Source organism: Eublepharis macularius, chromosome 2, assembly GCF_028583425.1.
Source record: "Eublepharis macularius isolate TG4126 chromosome 2, MPM_Emac_v1.0, whole genome shotgun sequence".
In the NCBI taxonomy this organism is placed as follows: Eukaryota; Metazoa; Chordata; class Lepidosauria; order Squamata; family Eublepharidae; genus Eublepharis; species Eublepharis macularius.
Window position 1 is genome coordinate 153549924 of NC_072791.1, and position 15006 is coordinate 153564929.

A 15006-nucleotide genomic window follows, 5' to 3' on the forward strand; every position below is an offset into this window, starting at 1 on the left:
GTGGGTGGGTGGGGCTGTGGTGCCCCTTATCACCTGTAGAAGGCGACATTGCTAAGGGAATGACAGCAAAGCCCTGGCTGCAGAATTGACCTGTAGTCCCTGCAAACAGCCAATAGGAACTTATCTTCTGGAAGTGATGAATGCAAGGCTACTGTGGGTGGAATACCAACAGGTCTCAGGCAGAGATCTTTCACTTCATCTCCAACCTGATCATTTTAATTGGATTTTGGGTGTGAACCAGTGACCTCCTGCATGGAAAGCAGATGCTCTACCACTGAACCACAGCCTCACCTACCTTGTATAGAATTATTGTGATGACATGCTGAGAACAGCAACAAAGATTACTTTTGATTCCTGAACCTGATGACAGTCTTGGACCCATTACTGGCTCCAACAATGAGAGAGAAGGCACTATGTGACATCACTAGGGATTTTCAGTAGGATCTGTGTGGAGATCTTCCTGATGGGTGGGGCCATCAAAACATCAGCAATGGAAGCATTGCAGAAAGGTGAGTGAAGCAGAGTGTCTTCCAGATACTTTGAGCAAAGTGCTCTAAACAATGACTCTGGGGACTTTCAATTGCCACAGGTCAGCATAGGATCTGGGTTGCCCAGTGTCATGACAGCTGATCACAACAGATTGATCCCCTGGAAGCTTCATCTTCTTATGAAGCAGTGGCTGGTCAGGTAGGTGATGTCATTGAATCTCTCCGTACAAAATTGGACTTGCTGCCTGAGATCGCTTTTTTAATTTATTCACATAGCTCCAGGGATAGCTAATATCCAGTTGAACACAGTCCTTACCTCTCAGCTTGGAGGACAGTGAATCTACCCTTTACCTTTTCAGCTGTACTACGATATTTTTGCAGAAGATCACAGAGAGAACAACAGCCGAATGTGTAGTACGAAATGTAGCTTTCAGTGCCTAGCAAGCCAGCAGTGTTACTTGTTAAGTCTGCTATACCTCTTGCATAAACATTTTGAAATGCCTAGAGAAAGTAAGTCCAGATTTCTCATCTTGCAGTTCATACAGGAAAGGAAGACACAAACTATGGAGGAGCAAGAGGTTTTGGAACTCTGCATGAGTACGTGTGAAAAATAAAGGATTATGTAGGGCACAGAAGCACTGTTCCTCATAGAGGTCCTTCCCAGAAATCTCTCTTTACTGAGATTAAACTCCCCCTCCTCCCCAATGCACATAAATTCCCAGGGTTTCGATTTCTGGGCCAGGAATACATGGACCACACAGAAAGCCTTGTCTTATCAAGTGGTTTTATTTAGTTCATACAGCAATAAAACAGGCAAGACAAGTCTGGAAGTTCCTGGGGTGGTTCACCGTCTCTGCGGTACCGTTTAAGGGGTGCTGGTGTTTAGGGCATGCTGCTGCCCATGACGCATTTGTGGCAATGCTATTGGCTGGGCATGACCCCATCGGTCCAAGGAATAGAATCAGTCCTGGGGCGGGATGGGGAAGTCTTGCCAGGGAGTCAGGGACCACGTGGTGCAGCTACTGAGGCAGTTACATTGGTGAGAGAATTGAGGGGGCAGTGAGAGAAACAACAGGCTACTCTATTTCATCTTAGGGGGATACCCTAATTCTGCAGCACCATTGAGGGTCCCATTGGTTTTCCCCAGCTCTGAGGGGCTAGGCAGTGCCATTTTCCATCCTCAGTCAGATTCCAGGGTCTGGCAGTAGGATACCCTGGGCCATATTTGGTGAGCATGGAGAGATTTTTTTGTGCGGGGGAGCCATACAGGTGGAGGGCAGGGGCTCAAATCACATCAACACGTGCGAAGGACTGGTCCATGCCCAGGCTGTTCTCCACGAAGACCTCATACTTTCCAGCATCTGCTGGTGTCACCTTCTTGATGGTGAGAGTTGTTGAGTCACTGCCGATATTATAGTACACGCTGCAGAGATGAGAGAAATGGAGCTCTCAAAATAGGAGCCCAGATGTACCCAAAGATGGGGGATACCTTAAATCTTGATGTTACTGTAAACTAACCCTCCTCTTCTCTCCCTGCCCTATGTAAGGTTTCAGACTGAATGCTGATACTTAAACTTAGTCCTGCTCCACCGTATTTGCCCTGCTCCATGTAAAGTAACTTGAGTTCAGTACAAACAAGTACTAAGCGGGCAAGAAATGGGCCCACAATCAATGTTAAGTGAAAAAATCTCACACTCTCTGATCACAGCTGGAAGAACTGTGCACGTTCCTTCCTATGCATTTAGTAAAAAATGCACACATTAAACATTCTCCTTAACAACTGAGGGCTAGATACCTCCTTCCTAAAAAAGAATGACAGTTAAATTCTTGTGATTCTGCATTAGACATAATATTCCACGCTAGAACAACAGCCTTAATTATTTCTACACCTCCTGATTATTAACTGCTGTGGCAATGTAGGCAAAAAAAAGGGGGGGGAATGGAAACCTGGCACTATTCCTGTTTCCTTGCTTCGCACCTGCCTAAATTGTGTTGGTGCTTTTGGGGGATCTCCATGTTCAAAAGCCCAGTTGTGAAGCTCACTCACCGATCATCCTCTTCAATATCCTCCCCATCCTTGGCCCAGCCCACATCTGGTGCTGGCTCCCCGCTGATATGGGCTATCAGGTTGACAGTGCTGCCCTTCTTAGCCTTTGTGCTGTCTGGGCCCTTTTCAATCTTGGCAGGTACTGTGAAGGAGAGGTGGGGAGGTTAGAGTACAGATTTTGCCACTTGCTTGAAAGAAATCCTGCTGCCATACATCTACTATTTTTGGAAAGATAGTAGGAAGGGGGAGAGCCCCATGGTGCAGAGTGGTAAGCTGCAGTACTGCAGCCCAAGCTCTGCTCACGACCTGAGTTCAATCCCGGTGGAAGCCCGGTTCAGAAGCCTGGTTCAGGTAGCAACGCCGTGCCAAGAAAACACTGTGATGTGACGTCCCCCCATGGGCAAGTAATGACTTCTACCCACTAGGAAGGGGGAGGAAAAGCAAATTGGTGGGACTCAAGGAGTGAGCTTGTGGTTTTCATTAAGGGGCCCCTTTTCTTTCTCCTCGTTACTGAAGCACTGCTTTGTTTTACAAATTGCTGTGCTGTTCCTACCACAAATGATGGCCTCCTTTAGAGGACAAGATGAGGTGAGAATTATATGTTGTCAGTGGCTTCCCCATTTATTTGTTTGTGTGTTATTTGTAGTCTGCCTTTCTCATGGAGACACAGATTTCATGGAACACTCCAAGGAGGACAAGTGAGGATTCTAGATTCTCTAGACTTCAGCCTAGACCAGTGTTTCCCAAACTTTTTTTCATGGAGGAACCCTTAAATTAATTTTTCAAATTCTGAGGAACCCTCTACCCATGAAAACATTTATAGGCCAGAAAAAGTTGATGGCAAGGTCTGCAATTCAATTACTTCTAAAATATTGTCATTTGTATTGTTAATGCTTGGTAATGATATGAAATGAACACAGAGATGATACAACTAAGCTTAACCTTAATAACCATGGTATTTCAAAGGATATTTGGAATTTTTCGTGGTATATCTAAATTTTAATTTATTTATTCTATGACTTCTCACAGAACTCCTGATGGTGTCTGGTGGAACCCTGGTTAGGAAATGCTGGCCTAGACTTTAGTGCTGGCTGGGTATACTTAGAGAACAATGTTATTGCAACTGTTCTTGCTGCTTCCAGAGGTTATTTATTTATTTACTTACTTTTTTATACCCTACCTTTTCTCCCCAATAGGGACTCAGAGCAACTTACATCATTCTCCTCTCCTCTTTTTAAATCTTCACAACCACCATGTGAGGTAGATTAAGAATCATCATGTCTTGACTTCTGGCTTGGGATCCATGAAGGTCTAACGCAGCTTAGGGAGCTGAGCTGTCCGAGTCGCTGTTTGTAGGGCTGGAGGGGTGCAAACTGCCCGTAGCCCCCTGTTCTCAGGCGGAGAACAGGCAAGTACGCTCAAGACCTTGAGGGCGCGTTGATCTCGGGTGTGAGGGGAGTTCTATGTAACGAGCCCCCATCCACCCTTGAGGTCCCACCCGAAGAGAGGTTGCTGAGATCTCTGCAGTGACTTTGGAGTCAAATTTTGGCATAAGACCTACATGTCCAAGCTTCAGCAAACTAAGAAGGGAACCTGAATCGATTGGATAATCGAAGCAGCGATTACAACCCAAGAGAAACATTTAAGAAGGTAAAGATTGCTATCTCTCATAACGGGACTGATTACAATAAGAAATAAAGTGACAAAGAGATCTAGAAAACTGCAAAAGACTTGATATATAACTGAGAAAACTCCGGCAAATAAATTATTAAAAAGTGACATTGTAAAGAAAAGTTAAAGCAGAAAAACGACTATTGTTTACATACCTGCGGCTAGAGAGAGATAGTGGACTGTGAGAAAGTTTTAACATCGCGAGAACTGCTGTGAAACGGAGAGGAACAGGAAGTGCATCAGAACCATAAAGAGTTTGGCGAGAAGCGGCTTGTACGCAGCGGAAGTGGAATATCGCCATTTTTGAAGAGGGCAAAGCTGCGGCTTCAAGGAAAACGGAAGTAGGCCATCTTAGACAAGGGTAAGGGCGGTTGCCTCAAAACAAAACCATAGAGAAAAGACGCCCGACATTTTGGACCACGTAAATATCAGTTTTTATAAAAATAACCTAAACGTTGACTTTTAAAAATAAAAGAAAATAATAAAATTGCGCCAAGGAGTTAAGGAAAAGAGCAGACTCATGGGAGCGAAGTAGAGCTAGCCCCACGATGTCAAAGAAGGAATGGCAAATGGCACTGGAAAACCTAGACAAAAAAGTTTCGGAAGGGAACAAAGAGCTTAAAGATATGATGCAAGAGATGGCGAAAAATTTGAAAGACTTTAAAGAGGCACTTAAATTGGAGATGGCAGAACTAGTTAAGAATATGGATCAGGTTCAAAAAGAAATGCAAGTCACACAGCAGAGAGTTAACGCAGTAGAAAAGGCGGCCGATACTTTGGCAGATGTGCAGAGAATGGAGCTGAGAGGCGTGAAGGGAAGAATGGCCGTAGCTGAATATAAACAAATGGAAAGACAAGTGAGATTTCGTGGAATTCCGGAAGTTTTGTAAAAAACAGCCCAAGAGCAGATTACAGAAATTTTGGCAGCATACCTGGGAAAAGAAGAAGAGGAGATCGCAGCGCTTCTGGACGTGGCATACAGAATTAACTCAAAATTTGCAGCTCAAAGGAAGTTACCAAGAGATATGATTGTGCAATTTATAACTAGAAAGACAAAAGAGTTAATTGTGAGTAAACAATTTCAGGACCCATTAGAGGTTGATGGGAAAGTGGTGAGAATCATGAAAGAACTGCCCAGATCGGTGTTGTTGGAGAGGAAGAAGTATAGAGAGCTGGTCCAGATGTTAAAAGACATGAAAATCAGATACAGATGGGAAATACCTGAAGGACTGGCTTTCGAATTTGGTGGTGTAAGGAAAATCATCAGATCTGGCCAGGAGATGGAAAGGTTTATCAGGGACAATGAAAAAGACTTACCAAAAGGAGCTAAAATTTGATCATGGAGTGTAAAATCATATCTTGGAATGTAAATGGACTAAATTCACCTTTTAAACGTAAGACTATTTTCCACTGGCTTTTAAAACAAAAATGTAATATAGTGTGTTTGCAAGAGACACATCAAAAAACAAGATGTGAAATATTTGAAACTTGCAAAACTTGGAAGTGAATTTGTAGCAGCTTCCAAAAAGAAAAAGAGAGGAGTTGTATTATATATAAAGGAGGAGCTACAGCCAAAATTGGTTCTAAGTGATACAGAAGCTAGATATATTGCAGTGGAAATAATTTGGAATTCTAAGAAGATTTTGGTGATTGGAATTTATGCGCCTAACGGGGCAAAAGAAAATTTTTTCAAGGACTTACAGGAACAATTAGATTAATTGACTTATGATCAAATAATTTTGGCAGGTGACTTCAATGGAGTTACAAATTTGGAAGAAGACAAGAAATCTAAAAGTGCACAGAAAAAGAGAGGACTTTTGCCAAAATCGTGTTTTGCGATTAAGGAACAAGAAAGTCTGGAAGATGTGTGGAGGAGACAAAACCCGAAAAATAGACAATATACATTTTACTCTGCAAGACATTTTACACTATCAAGAATTGACATGATCTGGGCCTCCAAAGAACTGGTGGTTTGGACTAGAGATGTGGAGATAATGCCCAAGGTAGGCTCAGACCACAATCCAATTATGTGAAGATTTGGGAAAAATTAAAAAAAAAGAGAACGGAGGATAAATGAAGACTTGCTGCAAACGGAAGAAAATATGGCGTTGTTACGAAGAGAGACCAAATTTTTTATACAGTGCAACTTGAATAAGGATGTACCAACTAACAAGGTATGGGACACATATAAAGCTGTTATTAGAGGAACGCTAATGGATCTGAATGTAAGAGCTAGGAGGAGTAGGGAAGAAAAGAGACTTGAAATTATGGAAAAAATTAAAGCCAAAGAGATACAACTTAAAAAAAGACCAGGAAAAAAGAAAATATTTCAGGATATGAAAATCCTGCAGAAACAATTGACGGCAATGAATAATAGAGAATTGGAGTGGAATTTTAAAAAAATGAAACAGAAGTCGTTTGAAGGTGCAAATAAGCCTGGGAAATATTTAGCGTGGCAATTAAAAAAAAAAAGGAGAAGAAAATCATAACAGGAGGATAAAACATTGACAGATCAATCAGCTATTAGTAGAGCCTTTTTTAAATTTTATGCAAAGTTGTACCAAAAAAAAGAGGTGAACAGAGATTCAATAGCGGAATATTTGGAGAAAGTGAAGCTTCCAGTAATTTCAGAGGAATGGAAAGAGAAGTTAAATAGGGAAGTGACAGAGGAAGAAATAAAAGAAGCTATACAATCAACAAAATTAGGGAAAGCACCGGGACCAGATGGAATAACAGCAAAGTTTTATAGAATGATGGCCAATGAACTGACACCGTTTCTAAGTGAGGTAATTAATGGAATATTACAAGGCCAAAAGATTCCTGATTCATGGAATGAAGCTAATATATCATTGATCCCGAAAGATGGACAGGATTTGACCAACGTTAAGAATTATCGGCCAATCTCGTTGCTGAATAATGACTATAAAATATTTGCGAAAATTATGGCGGAAAGATTAAAGGGATGGAAGTCGGAATTTATTGCAGAAGAACAAGCTGGATTCCTACCTAATAGACAAATTAAGGACAATTTAAGGACAGTAATAAACGCTATTGAATATTACGATAAGCACTGTGATAGGGAAGTTGGTTTCTTTTTTGTAGACGCGGAAAAAGCATTTGACAATTTGAACTGGGACTTTATGTTTGCCACTATGGAAAAGCTGCAAATGGGAGAAAAGTTCATACAAGCAGTTAAAGGAATTTACAAAGACCAGTGTGCAGCGATTGTAGTTAATGATGACTTGACTAAAAAATTGAAAATAGGTAAAGGTACAAGACAAGGCTGCCCATTGTCTCCATTGTTGTTCATTTTGATTTTGGAAATTTTGCTGATTCAAATTCGAGAGGACGATACAATTTGTGGCATAAAAATAAAGAAATTTTCCTACAAAGTCAGGGCATTTGCGGACGATGTAATGTTGATAGTGGAAGATCCAATAGACAATATGCCAAAAATAATGGACAAAATAAAGGAATTTGGTGATTTGGTGGGATTGTATGTGAACAAAAAAAAGTCGAAGATATTGTGTAAGAACATGACGAAGCAAAAACAGCAAGAATTAATGGATATAACGGACTGTGAGGTAACTAATAAAGTGAAATATTTAGGAATTGAGTTGACTGCAAAAAATATAGATTTATTTTAAAATAATTATGAGAAACTGTGGCAACAAATAGAAAGAGACTTGATAAAATGGAATAAATTAAATTTGTCATGGTTGGGAAGAATAGCAGCAGTGAAGATGAATGTGCTACCACGCGTGATGTTTTTGCTGCAAACTGTTCCAATTATCCGAGACTTCAAACAATTTGACAAATGGCAAAGAAAAATTTCAGACTTTGTGTGGGCAGGCAGGAAACCGCGAGTGAAAATGAAAGTATTACAAGATTCGAAAGAAAGAGGGGGGCTGCAACTGCCAAACATAAGATTATATTATGAAGCAATTTGTCTGACATGGTTAAAAGATTGGATAACGCTAAAAGACTGTAAACCGCTGACTTTGGAGGGACATAAAAAGTTGTTTGGATGGCATGCCTATTTGTGGTATGATAAAGTTAAAGCAGACTCTATGTTTTTGCATCACTATATCAGAAGAAGCCTTTTCACAATCTGGAAAAAATATAAGAATTATATGGAAAGTGGTATCCCTTCATGGGTGGTACCATATGAAGTAATAGATCCGAGAACTGTCTATAATTAACAACAATGTTTAACTTATAAAGAGATAATGTCGATAGAACATAGAATACCAAAAATAAAGACACAAGAAGAGTTATCTCCTCACTATGGATGGTTTCAATATAGGCAAATTAGGGATCTTTACAACTCGGACTGTTTAAAGGGAGGAATAAGACTAAAAAACTCGGAGTTAGAAGAAGAGATTTTACAAGAAGGCAAAAAAGATATTTCGAAAATATACAAAATACTTTTAAAATGGTATACGGAAGACGAGACAGTCAAAGTCCAGATGGTGAAATGGCCAATAAACCTTCATAAAGAAATAACAATGGAATCATGGGAATACTTGTGGAAAAATACTTTGAAGATTTCAACTTGTACCAACATTAAAGAGAATGTATACAAAATGATGTATAGGTGGTATTTAACGCCTAAGAAAATTGCGCTTGGAAATGCAAATATGTCAGATAAATGCTGGAAATGTAAAAAGCATGAAGGATCATTTTATCATATGTGGTGCACTTGTGAGGTAGCTAAGCAATACTGGGGAGATATAATAGAAATAATTAATGAGATTTTGCAAACCCAAATAAATAAGAACCCAGAGTTGTTGCTTCTGAACTTGGGAATGGAAGATGTTCCAATGCAGTACAGAACATTGTTATTTTACATGATTACAGCAGCAAGACTTTTGTATGTGCAGAAATGGAAAGTGCAAGAAATACCAACTATAGAAGATTGGATTTACAAATTGCTGTACATGGCTGAGATGGACAAAATGACAAGAAAACTGAAAAATCTGGATCCAGGAGAATATATTGAAGACTGGGAGAAATTGAAACAATATCTAGGAAAAAAATGGGATGTGAAAGGAGGACTGTGGCAGTTTGAGAATTATTAATATGTGATTTTATAAAGGGGAGAGAGAAGTAACTTTACCATTAATGGTGAAATTTAGCTATTAATTAATCTAAGCTAATATTAGTAATAAGGAGATTGTATTAAAAATAGATTAAACAGTGAAATGTAGATTGATATATTAGAAAACTGGAGATATAGAAGAATTTGAATATGCTTAGAATAAGTGATATATATAAGATTTAGAAAAATTATGGTTAAGAGTAATTTGAGAAATAAGATGGGTTAGGGGTTGGAAAGCTGTTGGAAGTCAGTACGGAGGGGGGGAAAGGGTGGAGGCTGATATAATTTAGATAAGACGGGGAATTTGTGTATTGAATAATATTTTATGTACTCACCAATAAAAAATTTTTTAAAAAAAGAATCATCATGTCTTATTACTTAACATGGTGCCTTTTGTCCATGGGACTGCATGATTAGGAAGGGTTATTCTCTGGGTGTTTAAAGCCTTAGAATTTAAAATGTGAAGATATGTTTCTTACAGTGATGTGGACCTCCTCTGCTTTTCCCCTTGTTCATATATTCTTGTAGGAGCTCCCTGAGTTGCAGATTCAGTCCAAAGATCCAGAACCAGAGCGAAACTGGGACTGCATTGTGGAGTTCCCCCAGTTGTTGCATGAATTTGGGGATCACTGTCAAGGCAGCACTGCTGCTATGGGCCAAATGCTATTAATAAATACACTGGTAAGGGGCATGTCCTATTTCTGAAGAGAGCATCCTCTTTCAACCCAGGAATGTTTGGGATTCCCTGGTATGTGATATAAAACTAGACCCCTCCTAGGTGCCAGTCTCAAGGGTCAAGAAGTCCCCTACCCTGATAAACAAAGTGCCCTGTGCAGATCTGGGATCATAGCCTTGTTATGTTTATTCCTGAAAAGACAAAAGTCTAGCTCATTAAATGAGGCACAGGGGCTAGGGTTTTTTTTCTTACACAAGATACATGACTATGAATAGAACTGAGCAGGACTACAGCTTGAAGGAGTAGAACAGGCAGTATCACCTTCCCCGATGAAGTGTGCCAAACTGAAACACTCCCAAAAAGAGGAGCTTCACCAGAATGATTTGGTTGCCCGAGGGATGCCCATGACTAAGTTTAGAAAGGTAGTGTGGCTATGTAAGGAAAGAGAAATGGACCATGTTACCTTCCACAAGGAGACGTGCTGAGTCGAAACACTCTCCGAAGGGGTTCTTCACTGAGATAGTGTACTTGCCCAGGTCAGCAAGGCCGGCGTCACGCACTACCAGTGCTACAATATCAGGGTCCTCAAAGATGTAGCGGTACTTGGGCCCATCCTTGAGCTCTACATTATCTTTGGACCAGCGGATAAATGGGTCAGGGAAGGCACTGATGCGACATTCTAGCTTAGCCGCACTTCCCTCAATCAGCATCACATCTTTGAGGTTCTCCAACACTCGTGGAGGGCCCTTCTCTTTCAGTTCTTTGCGGGACCTGGGAGTGGAAAGAAGGAAGGCACTGGACATTAAAGACTCCTCTTGGGGTCCTGCAGGTTCCCTTCCCGTTAACCGGAGTCTGTACCAGACGTCCTTTCTGTGGGGATACTTTGGGCCAGACCATGAAGACAGATGGGGATGATTGTTACTTGGTAAAATAGCATGGGACATAATTATGCAAGCAACATCTAATACACTTGGAATGAAAATTCCATCGTCAACTGGCCAACCCCCCACCCCCACCCCCACCCCAAAGTAATTTGTTAGTGTGCTTAATTGTTTATTTCACCAGAAAATGTTTTAAATGTCCAAGAGATAGAATCTGACTGATTGGAAAATTCAGACAAATTATATGAATTCTTCTTTCTCTAGCCCCCTTTCCCTCCCTTTCCCCAGAATTGACCCCCCCCCCCATGTCAATGGGGAAAATGGTTGGCTTAAATTCTTTTGATATTGGCCTGCTTATACTGAATTGAATAATCTGAGTTGTTTATTTATAGATGATGCTATGACAAATGGAAATAACCAGGAATAGAGTGAGGCACTCAGTTGGCAACTGATGAACAGTTCAAAGACTGGATTGGGCAGAGGGGCTGGGCTATGTGAGTAGGTGGTAGCATTTAGGGTGCCACCAGGATCATTGTATTGTAGAGATTAACTTTTGGTGGAGAAAAGCTGGAAACTGGCCTGGTAAAACAACAGCCACGTTTCATAGATCTAGAGTAGTTAGTCATGTTAGTCTGTAGTTGCAAAATAGTAAAGAATCCAGTAGCACCTTTAAGACTAACCAATTTTATTGTAGCATAAGCTTTCGAGAACCACAGCTCTCTTCATCAGATGCATCTGACAAAGAGAACTGTGGGTCTCGAAAGCTTATGCTACAGTAAAGTTGGTTAGTTTTAAAGGTGCTACTGGACTCTTTACTATTTAGCTACATAGCAGTGTACCATAAAAGCTCTGGAGATTGGAGTGCCATCAACTCCCAACTTCTGAAGAATTTCTGGCTGGACGGGAAGATGCAAAAGCTAGACGTTTCCCCACTTGCCAGAGTCTTCCTACTTGATGCATTTCTAAAGCTACCCTTTTGCTGTCCAGCTTGCTTCCTGGGTTTTCCTGCATCCCAAAGTCTTCACAGCTGGCTCTGTCACACACCACTTGGACCTCTCTTCCTTAGTCCCATGGCTACATTCTGCTTGGCCCACCCCCATGTTCCATACATAGCCCCAGACTACCACTCCTCATAATACTCCTAATCTGCCCTTCCTTACACTTTGAAGACACTCCTGATGTGTTACCACTACTAGACTGATACATTCAGTCTCCTATTTTAGCTCTGTGAGCTGTGAATCTCCTGCTCTAAGCATACGCCCTGTACCTATTGTTCCTTTCAGCACAGTCTAAGGCTGCTCTTCCCTATACTCTACATTCTTCTGTAAATGTACAGCTAACTGCTGGAGACCCCAGGCTTCTCCCTTCAGCATGCCCCCTGGACATAACTCTTTTAGCCCATGCCTTTCTAGCCAGCTTCCCTTTCCTGGATGCTCCTGATGATAAATGTTTGTTTGTTAAATGTATATGCCACCTTTCCAGGCATCTGGAGGCATCTCACAAAATAGAAACAATACATTAAGTCATAACAACAACAACTTCAAAATTATCAATATTAAAACAAGCCACAAACATAAAGAGCATACAAACAGCATAAAACAAATCCAACAGCCTAGGTGCATCCTACTCAGCTGCTGTGCCCTCCTTACCTGTGCCCACGGTAGGAAGCCTGGATGCGAATGGCAGCATTCTGCACCTGAGCGTCATTAATGTCCAGGGCGAAGCCTGCTGGAGGAGGGGCTGCTGGCTTCTTGGGGGCCATCTGTGGGGGAATAGCGGACTCATCATCACAGAGAGAACACACCCACTTCTCAATGCTGCAAACCCCAATCCTCCTCTGTGCTTCCACCCTATACACAGCTGAGGAGTCTCTGTGAGTGCCATCCCTTACCCCTCCAGAATCTTTCAAGGCAGATCAACTAGACCCATTGGAGGCTGATGAGAGCTGGGACATGTTACTATCCTCTTGTTATTAGAACCCCAATTTAAAACTCCACGAGACAAGAGTTAGTGTTTGTCCCACTGAATGGCTTGAAATCATTAACAGGTGTCCATTTGTGGCCACATCAGGCTGAGGATTACAGTAGTTAAGATGTAGCTTCCTGAGTTTCTGGGGAAAGGTCCCTGGGAGGGAGGTGTTGGGGTGTATGTGTGTGTGTTGGCTAGGTTGTAGCAGGTGTTATAGGAGCCCTGTCTCTGTGCACAAGGCAGAATCTCTTACCGTCAGTAACACCAAGGCAGCTCTTCTATGATGGAAAAGGCCACAGGGCCTTCATCCCTCTCAAATTTATATCACTGGAGGAGAGATACTAGGCCTGTTCATATCCCCAGCTGCATTCTTGCCTTGACGTCTCCTTCTTTGGCAAGGGGGGGCATACCACCTGCCCAAGCGGGAATCTCAGGCACTCCCTTATATAGCCTGTTGCCAGGTACCTGTGAGAATTGGGGCCGCGCTGATTGCAGCCCAGTGCTGTGTAATCACATTGACTAACCCAGGGGACCTGAGATGGAGCAGCTGCATCATTTCTGCCCTCTGGCTGAAAGATGAGCCAGGGAGTGGCAGGCCGAGCCCCCTCCCCGCTGTCTGAATTGCTATCGACATATGCCGCCTTAGGAAGATCAAAAAGGATCAGGAGGGAGGTGAATGGTCTGTGTGTGGGGAACTGGGTGAAGGCTGTCCAAACAACTGGTGAGTCGTAGAGCTTTGTACAACTGGATGAATACTGTACTGTCAGGATAAATTATACAAGCAAGCCGTTCATAGAGCAGCTGACGGAGAACGTGCCTCCATCTCTACTGCACAGTGAATCATTTCATAAGAAGAGCCTCACTGGATCACACCAGTGGTCTATTTGGCTTCCCGGAATGGCTAGTTAGGAGCAGCTGACAAGCTCATCGGTAGGGCATGAAGCCAGCAGTTCTTCCTCTTTGTCCCGTGTGCCATTCAGAGCGATACTGCCTCTGATCAAGGAGCTCCCATTAGCTGTCATAGCTTATATCTCTTGATAGACCTGTACTCCATGCATTTGTTCAGTCTTCTTTTAAAGTCATCTTAGGCAGTAGCCATCCTCATTAGACTTCGTGGCCATGAATTCCCATAATTATGCATTGCATGAAATACGTTCTTTTTCTGTCCTGAATCTACACGAAATCAATTTCATCGAGTGACCTAGCATTATGAGAGAGGAAGAAAAATTCTTTCCGTTCGATACACATGCTATTCCCAAGGAGTGTTTACAAAGTTCTCTTAAGTATGTATGCCCAAGAACAGCCTCTCTCTTGTGGAAAATTGTATCCTTCGATTGCTCCTGTTCTGCAAATAGAGCTTCCACCATACTTAATTTCTCTAAAACTCAGGCATGCGGGGCCCCCAATTTGGAATGAAATCATGGCAGAATAGTAACCACCCCTTATGCTACTGTCCCAATCAGAATGGGGCCCTGCACATCTGATTTGTAGAGAAATAAAAACACTGAGAATTCCCAGTGTCATCAGTAGTTGAAACTAAGATTGCCAACCTTCAGACGGGGCCTGGAGAATTACAACTGATCTCCAGACTATACAGATTAGCTCCCTGGAGAAAATGGCTACTCCAGAGAGCATATTTGGTGGTATTCTACCCTGCTATGGTCCCTTCCCCAACCCCAACCCCAGGCTCCACCCCCAAATCTCCAGGAATTTCTCCATCTAGAGTTGGCAACCCTGGCTGAAATAGAAAGGCATTTAGCACTTTTTTTAAAAAAAGGCCTGGAAAAAAGAGTTAAATCAAACTGCCTCTGGATTCCAGAAACAAAGGATTCTATAGGACAGCAGTCTTCAACTTTTCCAGACAAGAGACCTCCTTTCCAGACAAGAGTCCCACATTCTGCCCTGCCCCCCTGGTAGAATGGGGGACTCCCTGAGCCGCAAACATGTAACATCAGCGTCATGTGAGGGAGAGGATGATCCAGTCTTTGAAACCTGCTAGTACTAAAAAGAAGTTTTCATCATTGCTTTTCATTTCACTGTCTTGCTGCTCCTCAGCATGCACGCAAGAGAGGCAGAGGCACGGGGTCCTGGCTCTCTATACATGTGCACTAGCAGCAGGTACTTCCAAACAGAAACAAATGGCAGCTCTATAGGAAATTCATGACCCCACAATG

At 42.0% G+C, this 15006-nt stretch overlaps 1 protein-coding gene across 1 annotated transcript; it reads right to left on the reverse strand.

Moving 5' to 3' along the window:
• Positions 1-1255: 1255 nt before the first annotated feature.
• Positions 1256-13238, reverse strand: SPEGNB (SPEG neighbor). Its single transcript, XM_054970253.1, has 5 exons — positions 13086-13238; positions 12514-12626; positions 10447-10754; positions 2536-2677; positions 1256-1911 (listed from the first exon to the last, which is right to left on the reverse strand). Exons 2-5 carry the CDS (start codon positions 12624-12626, stop codon positions 1773-1775), a joined length of 702 nt encoding a protein of 233 aa, XP_054826228.1. The 5' UTR covers positions 13086-13238; the 3' UTR covers positions 1256-1772.
• Between the last annotated feature and the right edge of the window lie 1768 nt (positions 13239-15006).